This window comes from Triticum aestivum, chromosome 1D (assembly GCF_018294505.1).
Source record: "Triticum aestivum cultivar Chinese Spring chromosome 1D, IWGSC CS RefSeq v2.1, whole genome shotgun sequence".
In the NCBI taxonomy this organism is placed as follows: domain Eukaryota; kingdom Viridiplantae; phylum Streptophyta; class Magnoliopsida; order Poales; family Poaceae; genus Triticum; species Triticum aestivum.
Window position 1 is genome coordinate 492375152 of NC_057796.1, and position 16385 is coordinate 492391536.

The 16385-nt window shown below is 47.3% G+C and overlaps 1 protein-coding gene and 1 pseudogene across 3 annotated transcripts; one reads left to right on the forward strand and one right to left on the reverse strand.

The window, feature by feature from the left end:
• Positions 1–1501: 1501 nt before the first annotated feature.
• Positions 1502–7502, forward strand: LOC123183383 (eukaryotic translation initiation factor 5B-like; annotated as a pseudogene). Its single transcript, XR_006492504.1, has 11 exons — positions 1502–4005; positions 4093–4200; positions 4299–4399; positions 4506–4596; positions 4744–4854; positions 4947–5012; positions 5630–5689; positions 5768–6325; positions 6738–6857; positions 6954–7073; positions 7205–7502. The product of XR_006492504.1 is annotated as a eukaryotic translation initiation factor 5B-like (transcript).
• A 6879-nt stretch (positions 7503–14381) lies between these two features.
• On the reverse strand, positions 14382–15972 carry LOC123183384 (probable membrane-associated kinase regulator 1; the record flags this gene model as incomplete). 2 transcript variants are annotated; one of them, XM_044596182.1, is given in 3 exon segments in its annotated part: positions 14382–14485; positions 15019–15099; positions 15488–15972. In XM_044596182.1, a coding segment is annotated over 1 exon segment (126 nt), but the record flags the coding sequence as incomplete, so codon positions are not given.
• Positions 15973–16385: the final 413 nt, after the last annotated feature.

The following is a 16385-nucleotide window of genomic DNA, read 5'->3' on the forward strand; positions in this document are numbered from 1 at the left end:
CCTATTTGGGCCGGTCAACCCGCAACCGTAGGATTTCGTTGATTCTAGTTCGATGCACTTCGTCTTTATCAGAACACACGCGTACGGAAATATTCCCCTGCATCTCATCGCTCTCTTCCGACTGGCCGGCCGCAGTTGCTCTCTGGTCGCTGCCCTCACGGGTCCTCCTCGTTGCCAGTCGTCACCCTCGCCGGCCATCCTCGTTGCCGATTGAAGCATCAAATGGCGCGACGGCGTCGCTCACAGCCAATAGCAGTTGTAGCAAAAATCTTTGTCGATTCCAGCAAAACAAAAACATGGTGGAAGCAAAAATATGGGTCACCAGTTCCAGCAAAAAACACAATACGCGGAAGCAAAATAAAATGATACATCGGTTCCAGCAAAAACACAACACGGTGGAAGCAAAATGAGACGCCGGTTCCAGCAAAAAAAGACGGTGGTAGCAAAAGAATTGTCTGATTCCAGCAAAATCTGAAGACGGTAGTAGCAAAAATTGGGGATGATTGCAACAAAAAAACAAACTGGTTCCATCTATGTGTGTCGCAATTGCAGCACCGCCGTCCGGACGTGGTCACCACGTCGGGTCGTGGTCACCACTGCCATGGGATGGCCCCAGCTGGTAGCAGCTTCGCCTTGGATGGTTGCAACTAGTCGTACATAGGTTGCAACCATCCCATGGCGCCGCCATGGCTCGGATGCAAAACCGATGCAGCTCCGTGCACCACCGGGTTGCAGCCCATCGCGCACACCGTCGTTGCCGTCGTAGCAAAATGGTTGGCCGGCTGCAGCTTTTTGTGTTGCCGGTTGTAGCCCATCGCGGTAGCTCTGTCGGCACCGTAGCAAAACAGTTTGCCAGTTGCAGCCTTTTAATTTGCCGGTTCCAGCTGCTCGCGCAGCCAATAGCAGCACCGGAGCTCGCCGGTTCCGGCAGGCGGTGGGTGGTTGCAGCAAAGAACACTGGCGAGGGGTGGACTGCAGCGTGGGCTTGCAGCATCACTGGTGTGCCCGACCTTGCTTTACGCTCATGGAAGAAAAGAGTGAGAGGTAGAAGAAGAAATTGGGGACCAAGGGATAGACAGAAAAAAGAAAGATGTAGACGAGAGACGGAGAAAGGATAAGAGACGTGTGGATGTGGTCTCTTCTGGTGGAGAAAACGAGAAGCGGTGCGCTTGGGGCCCACAACTACATGGTGCGTGGCGTGTGACTGGCTGGAGTTTCGGCCGGCGCACCGTCTCCGAACGTTTTCTTGTGAAAAGGAGTGAGTAAAAGAAAACTAGGATGACCGAGCACACAAATCGTGCAAAATACAGACTTCCAAGACAAAAAGGAGAGAAAGAGATAATAAAGGGAGAAGAAATAAGAGGGCAGGACCGTCTTTTCCGTCCCCCTTCTTCCTTGCGAGCACAGGGTTTTCTTCCGCCGCTCCCCCCAATCCATCCATCGATTCCCATCCGCCGCCGCCGCCGTCTTCCAGCCCCCACCCCCACCTCCAGTCTAGACCCCGCGCGCCGCGCCGATGGGGCGCAAGAAAAACGTCGCCATCGACGACGACGAGTACTCCCTGCCGCAGGACGACGAGGCCGCCCCCCCGCCGCCCCCCCGCCGCCCCCCGCCGCCGCCGCGGAGAAGGAGAAGCCGCCGCCCAAGAAGGGCGGCAAGAAGGGCGGCAAGTCCGCCGCGCACGACGACGACGACGACTACGAGCCCGCCCCGCCTCCCCCGCCGGCGGGCGAGGAGGACGACGAGCCGATCAACGTCGTCTTCACCGGCAAGAAGAAGAAGAAGAAGGGTGGCGCGGGCGGGGGCGGGATGAGCGCCTTCGACGCCCTCGCGGCCGCCGAGGACCAGGATGAGGACGAGGCCCCTGCCTCCACCACCGCATCCGAGCTCGAGGCCGGTAGGTCTGAGGCCAGCGGCGATCTCGACGACGTCGACCTCGATTTCGACTTCAGCAAGTCCAAGAAGAAAAAGAAGAAGGGCAAGGGAGCTCGCCTGTCCGCCGAGGAGGACGAGGAGGCGGCTGCTGCTGCTGCGGCGGCGCCCCCAGCTGCTGCCGAGGAAGAGGAGGAGCAGGAGGCTGCGGCCATGGCTGCCAAGAAGCCACAGAAGAAGAAGAAAAAGAAGGGTGGGTTTACTGTGGACGATGAGGACATCGACAAGCTCCTGGCCGAGATGGAGGATCCTCCCCAACCAGCAAAGGAGGCTGAGCCGGAGGAGGCTAAAGGTGGGGATTCTCTGGCTGCCCCAGATGCCGATGATGCCGGCGGAAAGAAATCGAAGAAGAAGAAAAAGAAGGGAGGGTTTACTGTCGACGATGAGGACATTGACAAGCTCCTTGCAGAGATTGAGGACCGGCCTGCTGCCGCTGAGGAGCCTGAGCCCAAGTCAGCCAAGGCAGAGGATACTGTGGCTGCTGCTCCTGCTGCGACCAGTGTGGATGATGCTGAAGGGAAGAAATCAAAGAAGAAAAAGAAGAAGAGCGGAAGGACAGCACAGGAAGAGGAGGATCTGGACAAGCTTCTTGCTGAGCTCGGTGAAGGACCGGCACCGGCACCGGAGAAGGAGAAACCATCCCAGGCAGCGCCTTCCGCTCCAGCAGTGAAGGAGGACGCTGAAACTGCGGAGGATGGTAATGCAGAGCAGAAGGCCGGGGAAGGAGAGGTAGAGTCCGCTGCAGCCAAGAAGAAAAAGAAGAAGAAAGAAAAAGAGAAGGAGAAGAAGGCAGCAGCAAAGGGGACAGAGGCTAAGAAGGAGGAGGAAAAGGAGCCAGAGGCGCCTAAAGGCAAGGTTGACATGAAGAAGCTCCCAAAGCATGTCCGGGAGATGCAGGAGGCTCTTTTGAAGAGGCAGGAAGCCGAGGAGCGGAGGAAGAAAGAGGAGGAAGAACGTTTGAGGAAGGAGGAAGAGGAGCGTTTGAGGAAAGAGGAGGAGGAGAAGAAGGCAGAGGAAGCAAAGAGGAGGAAGAAGGAGAGGGAAAAGGAGAAGCTGCTCAAGAAGAAGCAGGAAGGTAAGCTTTTAACAGGGAAGCAGAAGGAGGAGGCCAAGCGGTTAGAAGCCATGAGGAGACAATTCCTTGGTGAGAGTGAAGTTCCAGTAGCTGATGGGGCTGCCCCTGAGATTAAGAAGAGGCCAAAGTATGATAGCAAGAAGAAAAAAGTTCAAACAAAGGCTTCAGAGGCCCAGAAGGTAGCTGAAGAACAACAGCAAGAGGTAAATGAAGCCAACATTGACGAGGAAGAGTATGTCATAGTGGACCAGGAATCTCAGTCTCAGGTGGCAGAATCTGAGACAAAAACAGAACCCGACCAAGAGGTGGAAGAGGCAAAACAAGAAGAGGAGGAAGATGAAGATTACTGGGATGCAAAGAGCTGGGATGATATCGATGTGGGTTTGTCGAAGACAAGTGCTTTCGAGGAGGAAGAGGAGAAGGAGGACAAGCCTGTTGCCACGAAGCAGGAAATTTCTAAACCGCAACCTGTAGTGCCTGCTGTAAAAAATGTTGCTCCGCCTGTTGACAACTCTAAAAAGAGTGAAACTGAAAATGTGCGTGCCAACAATGGAGTTGCTAAAAAGAAAGGGAAGAAAGGATCTTCTAAAGATGATGATGCTGACAATGCTAGCGACCTCCGTTCACCAATCTGTTGCATCCTTGGTCATGTTGATACTGGAAAGACAAAGCTGCTGGACTGTATTAGACGAACTAATGTACAAGAAGGAGAAGCTGGCGGTATTACTCAACAGATTGGAGCTACATACTTCCCAACTGAGAATATTAGAGAGAGAACAAGGGAATTGAAGGCTGATGCTACTCTCAAGGTTCCAGGCCTGCTTGTTATTGATACTCCTGGCCATGAGTCCTTCAGTAATCTGCGTTCTAGAGGTTCAAGTTTGTGCGACATTGCTATTTTGGTTGTCGACATTATGCATGGGCTTGAACCCCAGACAATCGAATCCCTGAATCTCTTGAAAAGTCGAGATGCAGTATTTATCGTTGCTTTGAACAAGGTACTATTCTTGGATTTTTGTCCCTTTGACTTTCGGCTTCCTTACTGTTCTGCTATTTACTTGTTTGTTTCTTATCACTGTATGAAGGTTGATCGTCTTTATGGTTGGAAGACCTGCCCCAATGCTCCTATCGGGAAAGCCTTGAGACAACAAAATGATGATGTCAAGTTGGAGTTCAATACGAGGCTTACTGATGTATGTGGACATTATTGTTTCCTCCTTGTTTTATAGTATTATGGAAAGAACTACTAGTTGGTGTTGTTCTAATCACATGTATGTGCTTTGTCCAACAGATTGTGACACAATTCAAGATGCAAGGTGTGAATACTGCTTTGTACTACAAGAACAAAGAGATGGAAGATACATTTAACATTGTGCCTACCAGTGCAGTAAGGCATGGTCAACAATTAATCTTATTGGTTCATTCATTCAGATATCTGGCAGCAAGTACGATATTACTAGCATCTTTTCCTTAACACATAATGCACTTCTCCCTGCAGTGGTGAAGGCATTCCTGATCTGCTTCTACTATTGGTGCAATGGGCACAAAAGACGATGGAAGAAAAGCTTACTTTTGTTGATGAAGTCCAGGTACCGTGCATATATGAGTTACTACTCATCACTGTAGAAGAATGCACTTGTATGATCTTATCTTATTCTGTTTCAGTGTACCGTGCATAAATATACTTGTCATTGTAGAAGAATGCAGTCTTATGATCTTATCTTATTGTGTGTCAGTGTACTGTCCTGGAAGTCAAGGTCATCGAAGGTCATGGCACTACAGTTGATGTTGTGCTGGTCAATGGTATGCTCCATGAAGGAGATCAAATAGTCGTGTGTGGCATGCAGGTAAGAATCATGTTGTATAATTGCAATTGCTGCAGCAAATACATCACCAGCACATGTAAGACTCATTATGTTCTTGTTATATATCTATTTAGGGACCCATTGTGACAACCATCAGAGCTTTGTTAACACCACACCCGATGAAGGAGCTTCGAGTTAAGGTGTGTGGCTCATTATACTACACCTTAGTTTAATTTCTTATTTTAGATCCAATATATTGCTGTTCAACTAGGCTGTCACCTTTAAGATTCATTCTCTTTCGGTGCTTTGATGACTGGGGACCTATTGATAGCTTTGATCAAAACATTTACATACTGGGAGGTTTATATTATGCACATTTTTTATGACTGGGAACCTATTGATAGCTTTGATCATAAGATTTATGTCATCATGTCATTTTTGTGCCTACCTGGAAATAGTAAATTAATGTCATGCTAACTCTACCAAGAAAGCTCAATGGCATGTTTGATTTGCAGCCATACTTTGCCAAATGTTAGGTAGACACGTGTACCGAGTGTTTGGATACATTCACAGGTGGCATGCCACACTTTCTTTGTCAGTCACCCCACTTGTCATGGACTCAGTTGCCAGCCAACTTTTGCCACAAGTGTGTTGACCAATTTGTTCATCTTAGACACCACCATGCTTACGCCTTGCCAAGACACTTAAAATGCTTGCATATTATGATTCATTGCTTTCTTTTGCACTAAGATGATTTGAGCCTTTGGTTCACCTTTTAAGTTTGAGTTGACTAATTCATCGAAACACAAAATCTCAGGGCACCTACCTTCACCATAAGAAGATCAGAGCTGCACAAGGAATTAAAATATCAGCTCAGGTGGGTTCATTAATTTTTTGGCACTTCAGAGTGTAAATATCAGCACACTTCTGAAAAATAACAAGTGTTCTCTGTCAGGGTCTCGAACATGCAATTGCTGGGACTGCTCTATATGCTGTACGACCTGATGCAGATATAGAGGACCTGAAGGATGCTGTAATGGAAGAGATGTCAAGGGTTAGGAACCGGATTGATAAGAGTGGCGAGGGTGTCTATGTGCAAGCATCTACGCTTGGGTCATTGGAAGCTCTGACTGAGTTCTTGAAGAGCCCTGCTGTGAATATCCCCTTCTGTGATTTCAGCATAGGCCCAGTGCACAAGAAAGATGTTATGAAGGCCAGCGTTATGCTTGAGAGGAAGAAGGAATATGCAACTATCTTGGCGTTTGATGTCAAAGTGATGCCTGATGCCCGTGATCTTGCAGAAGAGTCTGGTGTGAAGATCTTCGTGGCAGATATAATATACCACCTTTTTGACCAATTTACAGCGTACATTAAGAACATAAGGGAAGAGAAGAAGAAGGACAGCGCCGAAGAAGCTGTTTTCCCCTGTGTTCTTAAGATCATGCCGAACTGTGTCTTCAACAAGAAGGATCCAATCGTTTTGGGTGTCGATATCCTCGAAGGAATAGCAAAGGTATTTTGTCTGATCAGTGAAATTTTATATTTTCTCAACCCTTATTTTACTGGATTTTTTAGCTGAGCAGTTATCTTTCTAGAATACCCAGTAGTTTGTAACTGGCCTAGATTAACAAATGCCAGTAGGCTCATCATCTAGAAACTGGAAACTGTCATATGTGTCCATAGATATGAATGTTATGTTATGTTTCTCATACATCATGGAGTGGTTGGTCTTTCACGTCTTTCTCAAGCTATTTTTCTAGAACATTCAGTAGTGAAGAACCAACTGCCCAATTAAACAAATCCTCATAGTCTAGAAAGTGGGACCTGTCATATGTAGAATTTGATGTCCGAAACACTTGAATATTATCATGGAGTGGTCTTTCTCAAGATATGTATTCGATTCCTTGTTTTCCCTTGTCATGTAGGTGGGAACGCCTCTGTGCATACCCTCGAAAGAATTTATTGATATTGGGAAGATTGCCTCCATTGAAATTAATCACAAGCAAGTTGATACAGCCACAAAAGGGCAAAAGGTGGCTATAAAGGTTTGTGTTATCCTGTGTTACTCTGTTTCTTTTTCTTCTTGTTAGATTTATCAGGTTCTGTCTGACATATGTTGTTGTTTCCTGGGTGGTGAGCAGATCATTGGGAGCAACTCTGATGAGCAGCAGAAGAGCTTTGGCAGGCACTTTGAGATGGAAGACGAGCTCGTCAGCCACATCACAAGGCGGTCCATCGACCTTCTCAAAGAAAACTACAGGGCAAGTCTTTCTTGTTTGTTTCCATGTGCATTGATTGGTTCACCCCGTTGTCTGCCCATATACTCTGGTGGTTCTTCCAGGCCACCACCACCACCAGTTAGTGATTTTTTGTTGACTGTTGTTGACTGCAGGATGACTTGACGATGGACGACTGGAAACTTGTGATGAAGCTGAAGAAGATACTGAGTATCCCATGAGTTTGTTGACAAAAAAAGCCGGCGCGACCCTCTGGTTGCTTGCCCATAGAGGAGGGTGTTTCAATTTTGATGATGATGATACGGTTGTAATTTGGTGGGAGTGCGCTCTCGGTTGCTTTTCTTTCTTTTCATGCAATCGTTTTGTTCCTGTTTTTGTTGCACTGTTTAACCTGAAGCTTGTTAACGATTGGCTTTGGAGCAAAAGTAACAGGTGTGCTGAGCTTGGGCAGTAGACTAGGCTTTATTTTTTTGGGGGCGGATAGTTGTCGGTTTCATGTCCTCTTTGCCTAGTTATTGCATTTTCCTAAGAAAAAGCCAGTTATTACTATTTTTGTTGTTGGTGAATTTCACCTGATACAGTTATACTCTAATTGAATCCAGCTATTTGGAATAAAGTAAGAAGGTAAACTGGCGCAAAAGGAGAAATCTGTCAAACTGAAGAAAAGAAACAATAAACTGCTTTGATTGCTGGCAGCCCATTTGCTTGATTTAGCAGCGAGGACCTAGGAATGGTGAGAAACGATTGACTTGAAGGAAGGGAGATATTTCCTCTCTCTGGAATTACTTGACGAACGTAAGTAATTCCAGATGGAGAAAGTATATTTCATTTCAAAAAAAGAGTCCTCACTTTATATAGAGATCACCCTGCACCAAAAATGCCATATCCACTCCAGTGTTGTTAAACATGATAGCCTAAGGTGCTACTCCGTGAACATTTATACTTTCTTTGATTTATATTACTTGTCTTGAATATAGGTGTGTCTACATATATTTGTATCTAACAAATCTAAAAAGTAATATGAGGGAGTACAACTTATTCCTACTCTGACAATTGATTTTTATCCCAACCGCTCCATACTACCATAGGGGTTGTTTTGGTTATTCTTATTTGAGAAAAGTTCACTCACGGTCCTTGAACTTGAGCCGGTGCTCACCTTGGTACCCTATCAATTTAATATACCCGAAATATGGTCCCTTAATTTGTCATGGGGTTCACATGCAATCCAAAATACAATTTTCTGGCACTGGTCAACTGAATCTGGACACATTGTAAAAAAAACTATAGTACACATGCAGTCGTTCCTATCCGGTTTCTTCGGCCATAAGAGCATCTCCAACGGATGTGCTAGATAAGCCGCGCGCGGGAAAAAACGGCTATATAGTGCGCGCGTGATCGAAAGTAGCGCTCCAATAGCCGCACTATAATCCGGCGCGCGGTAAACAAGGTTCAGCGCGCTGAGTATTTGATGGGCCCGCTCGCGCGCGCTGGACAAGATAATCATGCGCGCGAATCTCACCAACCACCAGATCTGAAACCTCTAGGAGCTAGCGCCTCCGCCCGTGCTTTTCCCCATTCGCTCTGGCAGCGCTTCCCCCGCCTATCCTCAGCACGCGATGTTGTATGTTTGTTGTATTGTTTACTATTTATTGTATTGTTCATTGACTATTTATTGTATTGAAGATAAACTATTTGTTTGAGTTGTAATAATAATCAAACTATTTATTGTTGATTTTTTTGTGTGTTTAGTCTTCTTGGTTCTACATTGAGTGGGAAATATTGTTTGTGTTGGGCGCATGTTGTAGCACCTGTGCTGGAGCACTACTTGCGGCGTGCAATATATAACGTTTCTGATAAAGCAAAACATCAGTGCAGCACACTAAAACGCTATTTCGACACAAAAAAAATTTAGCACCCCGCGCTACTGCGGTCTGTTGGAGATGCTGTAAGAGCATCTCCAACAGCGGTGGTAAAAAACGCGCGCGCGGGGAAACATGGGTCTTAGCATGCGCAGAGCGGTTTCGCGCGCTCCAGCGGGCGCGGGAGATTCTGGCGCGCGCGAAAAAGCGACCCGGCGCGCGGCCTCCTGCGCGCTTTATAAATCCAGCGCCCCTCCACGCGCCCTCTCATCGCTCTGTGTGGGGCCTTAAAAAGGATATTCGCGGAACATGCTCTTTTACGGCTCGTCTTTGCGGGGTCTGCTCGAGCGCTGCCCCCGCCGGCCCGCAAACCCGAAATTTGCATTTCAGTTTCACACATGAAAATACATTTATTTACTTTTTTAATTTTTTTCAACGGCATTGGATACATAGTAATTCATCGAATCTTTACTAGAATAGTAAGACTAAAGAAAACAAGAACCACAATTATGCATTTTAGAAGATATCCAACTTTCATAATTGCTCCCACTAGTTGGAGCAATATCTTCTTCATGCATTCGTTGTTGATCTGCGGATTCTTGATCTTGCATTCTTCATTCTTCTTCTTTGATTCTAAAGAAGTAGACGTTGCTTCTCCTCTACTTTCTTCTCTAATTGCACATGCAGCCGCATCATTAGCCTCAATTCTACTAAGGAGTGCACAAACATCTATCAAGTTTTTTATCAATAAATTAATGTATTCTTCTTCCCAAAACCAAAATGAGTATCCATCTTCCTACACACATGACGATGTTTAAAATGAGCTGTTGCAATTGAACCGAAGAATACAATGACAAAGCCGAATGGAAACAACACATACCCTGTCGTTTTCGAATTTCAAGAACACCCATCCGGGGTGCTTCGGCGTGCCAGAAGTTAGTCGCACCACTGTCCGCGTGCAATCGTCGCATTGTATTAGCAGCATCGGCGAGCCGCTGCGCGAGCACCGAGCCCAGTGGACGGCCGGCCGAATCCTTGCCGGCAAACCGATGGCGGCGATGGCTATAGGACGAACCCGTATATACCTGCATGCGGCGTTGGGGCTTTCCGGGGTTGTGCGGGCTGCTCCCCGACCAATCCATGGCTTGGCGCAGCCACCGATGACCGGAAACGCCAAATCCTGCTGCCGCGTCGAATGGCCGCCGATGTGCAACTTTTTGGCCCGCCAACGTAGGAGGAAGTGGCGGAGGGCAAGCTCGGGCGTGTTGCGGCCCTCCGTCGTGATCCCGCCGGCTAGTTTGGCCGGAATTGTAGGCGGCCCGGCAGTGAGGGGTGGGGAAAAGCGCGGGGCGAGATGAGGAGGGGCGGCGATGGGTGGGGAAAAGCGCGGGCTGAAATGTCCCCCTCCCCCCCCCTCCTAACCACTCCCGCTATATACAGGGCGCCGACGGGCCGTGGGGGGAGCCCACATTTTCGCGGGTTGGACGGGAATTACGCCGCACCCGGCAAAAACTTTTACGGGCCGGACGCGTTTGCAGGGTCTGGTCTGGCAGGATTTTTCGCGCCGACCCGTATTTTGTCGGTTATTTTGCGGGTCGCGATGTTATACGGGGTTTGGTAGAGATTCTCTTATACATGCAACTAATTAGCGTAGGGGCTTGGCCGTCAACTCTGTGCTGCAATGGAGTTTGAGTAGGTGGTAAGCTGAGCGCATTAATTAATATAGGTTATGAAACACCATCTCAGCCAGTCGGGCGAGTGTTCTGGAGGCGCGGGAGTAGGAGAGGCCACCGAGTTTAACGCATGTTGCCGGCGGGCCGTGGTGCACGCACGCCGATTGTCCAGTCGCACCGGCCGGCCGGCCTGGTCATGGATGAAGGAAGATGTTCCTTTTTTCGTAATTGGTTGATTGATTGGTTTGGCCACGATGGAGTTGCGCAGCAGGTAGCGCCTATAACGAGGAGACGTGGTCCGCCTGTATTCCACATTCCACAGCACTCCTTCCGTAAATTAATATAAGACTGTCTTATAACCGAGGGAGGGAGTAGTATTTAGCTGTCGTTAGAATTGGATGAAGAAAAAAAGATTGGTTCTTTTCGAGCGAAGTCTAAAATAAATCCTAAGATTGTAGAATTCGATGAAAACGAACCCTGACGTTTAAATCTCTGAAACATGTATGTACCCTGACTTCGTTGATCCCGGTCGTTTTGAACCTTGAGATGGGATTCCTATATACCACCCGGAAAGGCCGGGATCAATTAGTCAGCCAGCACCTGCAGATGGGTCCCATGGAATCAAACCCCTTCAGTCTTAGAAATGTGGGTGAGGTGCCGGTGCAGTTCACGGACAGTATCGGCGGCTCCCCGATGCAGATGCAGCTTCCAGTACGAGACAAGTCCTTCATCAATGGAATGGAATGGAATGGCCCGTTGATTGTGAAGCAACGTCGGCCGTGGTGCCCATGCATGCAACAGCAGAGGATGAGCTCTCAATTTTCAGTAGAGTATTTGGACATTTCCTCTGCTCTGCTGTGCTTATTGCTCTGCTAATTTTCAGTAGAGTATTTTCAAATGAGCCACGATGCAATGCAACCACCCAAAACACACATATTGCATTCGAAGAATGTTGGTGCTGCCAAGGGAAGAAATGACATTGCCCATTGTTTTTTTTTAGATACCTTAATTTTTTCTTGGTGGTGGAGTGATCGCGGGTCTGCTTTCGGATCTGGATGCAGTTGGGTTAGCGACCTCAGGGCGCAGGTCAACACGATGGTGCTGAGCACGGGTGGGAATGGCGAGATGCGCTGCGGCCTGCGGCCCGGCAATGAGCAGTCTGCTCTCTCTCTCTCTCTCTCTCTCTCTCTCTCTCTCTCTCGGATCGGATGCAGCAGCAACATTTGGCCGACCACCTCGTCTGCGTTCGGCCTCAACGGCGAGCTCAAGGCTGGCCACCTTGCGATGTCGGCAGAACACGCGCCATCGACGAGCAGAAGCTGGGCGTCCATGAGCGACCGACCCACAGGCGGTTGTGGAAAAGCGCAGACAGCACATGCACATGCGACGCGAGGTGGTCGTGGGTCCGGCTCCAGATCGAGGCGTCCGCCCCTCCCGCCTCCGACGAGGCGACGACGAACCGGGAGCAGCTCTTCGCCACCGCCTAGGCCTCGCACGCAACTCCAGCCTGCGCGTGGGAGCTTCAGGAACTCGGGTTATGTGTGTCGTCGGCGCGAGCCCGGATGCCATGGGCGGAGGCCCCCAGCAGCAAGTCCCCGTCTACATCCACCCTGCCCTGCCGTCTTCATTGACCGCACCACGGCGTCTCGCGAGTCAGACACTAAGCCAGTGGTGGCGCGGACATGGCGTTGGCAACCTCCAACAACAGGATGCCCGGCTGCCCGCCCTTCGCGCCCGAGTGCAGAGTCGCCATGGAGAGGACCTTGTGCAGCAGCGGTTCGAGCTCGGCGCGGCAACGATGGTCATGGCTCTGCTGCGGCGGCGGCGGCGGCGGCGCGCTCTTGGCCACCAACGAGGGGTGGCCACCCTTGACCTCGTTGCGTCGCCGTCGACGGAGGTCGAGCGCACGTGAGGTGCTCGACGAAATGTGACATGTCAAGCTTTTTTAAAACATATTTTTCTTATTTTTTTTCTTTTTGCGGGAATATTTTTCTTATTTCAAAAAGCATGTCAACTTGGAATAAGTACACGGATCTGGAGAAGCCTATCTAGTTTCAAGCAAGTACTCGTCTTTTTTAGTTCGCATATAAGATTTGACTAAAGTCAATCCTCGTAAATTTTGACCAAGTTTATAGAAGAAGAAGAAGAAAAAAAACATTCGGAATGTCAACTCAACAACAATGCAAGAGTCATGATTTTAGTTTTCACATTTAGCATTGTACATGTTAACATTTTTTTCACATAAATATGGTCAAATTTTACAAAGTTTGACTACAGATCATTCTTATATGCTGAGTAAAAATAGACCGAAGGGAGTATGCGGGTTTGAAAAAGAATCACAAACTTCAAAGGAAAAGTAAACAAATTTGAAAAAAAAAGTATCAACTTAAGAAAAGCACGTGAATCTCAAAGAAGTTCATCTATTTAGAAAGTAAGCGGATTTGTAAAAAGTTACATGAACTTGAGAGAAGTAGACGAATTTTATAAAATTACACAAACTTCAAAAAGAGTTTGGAATTGAAGAAGTAACTGAATTTTAAAAGGACCCTGATACTTTTTGATGGCAAATTTAGTTATTCGGCAATGACAACTTTAGTCGTGGAGGAACAACTTCCTCTTTGGATGTCGAGTTTCGGTTTTCCGAGGTTTTTTCATATGACAATTCTAATTGTAAAAAATGTCAAATTTTGTGCCACACCTGTGGCATTTATCATTAGGGAAAAAAGTGACGGACTTGACAAATGCGTCAACTTGAAGAAAGCAGAACCTGCGGAAAACAAGGTGAGCACCAAAACCAAGACAAGGACGAACCTTGTGCAGTTTATCGTGAAACGGGGTACAAAACGAAGGGCGAATATTATACTACCATTCATTATTCTTACCAAAATACCCACTTGGTCAGTACGGCCTGATTCAAAAAAAGATTATCACGAACACAGACGGTAGATAGGAGAAGGAAACGATAAAGCAGAACTATCATTATACGCCAAAAAAAATACAACTCGCGGGGCAATAAATCTAAAATCTTCCTTTCTCTTCTCATATTCTTGTTTTCTCAGTCTGTTTTTTCAGAAGTTCACGGAACCTACCCATAAAGATCCTGAACAGAATTTACGGGCACCAGCAGTGACGTCCAAACAAACTTAAGAGGAAAACACAGCTAAATGTCTAACACTGTTCCATAGACAAAAAATACCAAAAGTTTCACTCTGCTCATAATCCGATATAACTCAGTAGATGCTACACATGGAATAAAGGAGAAATGTGCTGTAGCGAAGATAGCAAATGACATAGCCAATCAAGCTTACAAAACACGACACACAGTAACAGTGGGCAAGAGTTGGAGCATCTCAATTGAACTACACCAAGAACCAGAGGAAGAAGAGCCTCAAATCTTCTTGCCAGCATCACCAGCATCCACCTTTTTGCCACCATTCTTGAAGTAATTGTATGACTCCAGGAATTTTCCCCTCATTTCATCGCTAGCCATCCACTGGGCTCCAACCACAATCAAGGCATAGTCGACCGGACGAAGAGGCACATCGCACATCAGCAGACTATAGGCGGACAGACAATAAAAGTAGTACCTGCTGGCATACGGCACCAGTGTCAGTAGGCTCCTCTTTGCCCAGATAACTTTCTTGTGGAACATCCTTCTCCCAGCCTCGCTCAAGGCGGCTTCGACAAAATTCACTTGTTTACTGGCCTTGTGGAGATCCTCCAGGAGCAGACTCTGGGAAATAGCCCTCGCATCCAGTTTCTCAAAGCATATCTGTTGGTTCCACTTTACCCCTTGCAAAGCAGAGTCCAAATTCCTGCCCATCTGCTCGATTGCCGCGACACATGGATCCTTGCCGTCCCTCACCACAGTCCTCATTTTATTGTCAAACAGCATCTCAATCTCCTGAAGATCAGGTTGCAATCATCAGCAAAGAACACATTCAATCATCCAAATAAGGATATAATCTACAGACTGGGTTTGCCATCGTACAAGCAATCATCCCAATAAGGATATAATCTAATATTTATCTAATTCTCTACAGACAGCATCAATAGCACAATAAGCAAACAAGTCATATATCATGGCAACAGAACACTTGAAATGGCAACAGAAAATAGACAGTAGATGAAATTTCCAAACAGAATTAACAAAATATGAGCCAGCATACAAGCTATCAAACAAAATTTAATGATTACACAAGGAATGAAGTCACGGGAAATATTATGTTATACAAATAATTAATATGTTCCACTCAAATTAGCACAAAAAACAGGTGAGTGGCATATTACATGAGCAAAGAACAGGTGATTAGCAAATTACATGAGCAAAGAACAGGTGATTAGCAAATTACAGACACAGCAAAAGACACATCAGAACAGCTAAGGTGATCAACAAACTATATAATGAAAATCACTATGCAAATCAGGTCAACTTACAGCTTCAGTAAGTCCAGAAAGCCCATCCACGACAAAGGAAACAACGTGTGGGTCCCCGGGGCACTCTTTCGGCAAGTCAAGCTGTGAGGGGGAAAATTGAATCAGCATTGAGCAAAAACAATTAACAGTTGACCTACTGAATCAATATCCAACAATTTCAACAAGAAAACCGATCCCAAACCACATTAGCTTATAATCCAAACAATATGACTACAAACTGTCGGAATACAACTTGATGAGCATCATGAACAATTCATTGGAAGCTGTCAACATCCAACATTTTAGACTGACTGGAAGATATCTCAAGATCAAATGATTAACAAAATGATGAGCAGAGTAACTTGAGATAATATTCTGAAAGAGAAATGAAATGAATCAATTAATAGGCTTGCTACAATGTCATGTTACAAGCAAACATCTGACAGATTTACACCACAGAACGAGCCCAAGTTGAACGGGAAGATCTCACCTTAGAGTCAGCATCAGGATTGACATCGGTGGACTCAGGGTTAACTTCGGATGCAGGTGGGGCAAGGTGCACCTTGTGCAGGACAAGGATTTGGTCCCTGGCAGCCTTAGACAGGCTGCAGAACAGATACATGATTTTCTACGGGATCCATCAGAGCACAAAGGAATGAAACGAAAGAGGGTGGTTACCTCTCCGCATAGACACGCGCGAGATCTGGGTCTTCATGCACCACCACCATGACCAGTGTGGGTGCCGGCTTGGTGTGGGAGAACCTTTCCTGAGAGTAGTGGCCGACGCCCTTGGGACGCAGGAGACCAGAGGTGTTGGGCAGGTGAGCGCGGAGGCCGGCGATGGGGATGTCAGCGCCGCCCTTGGCAGCATGGGAGCCGGTGAGAAGACTCCTCGCCGCGACTCCAGCGAGCCGAGAACCCACACGGCAGAGCGCCATGGCACGCGTCGTCGCTCGCCTCCGCCTCCGCCGCCGCCTGAGGAAGAAATGTTAGGGTTTAGATCAGGGGAGACCGGCGCATATAAATAGTATAGTGAGTGGGCCGTTATTGGGCCATAAACCATACAACGAGATGCAAATCTCTGCTATTAAGCCCACCATTGATGTGAAAGTCCAAAAAAAAATGAGAAGCGCCGCTCATAGCCACTGGCTGACTGCTGGGGCCATTCTGTCAGTGGCGTTGGATAAATTGCCAGAAAAAGGAGGAATCAGGCTCTCGGGGGAATCGAACCCACGACCTGTCCGAATAGAGACAGGGAGGCGAGCCACTAGGGTAAGCTCTCGCGCGTGACACAGGAGGAAACAGATCGAACTAGATCTATCAAATTAGGGGAGCAGAATCAGGAAGATCAAAACCAATGAAAACTTGCATAGATCTGAAAACAAGTG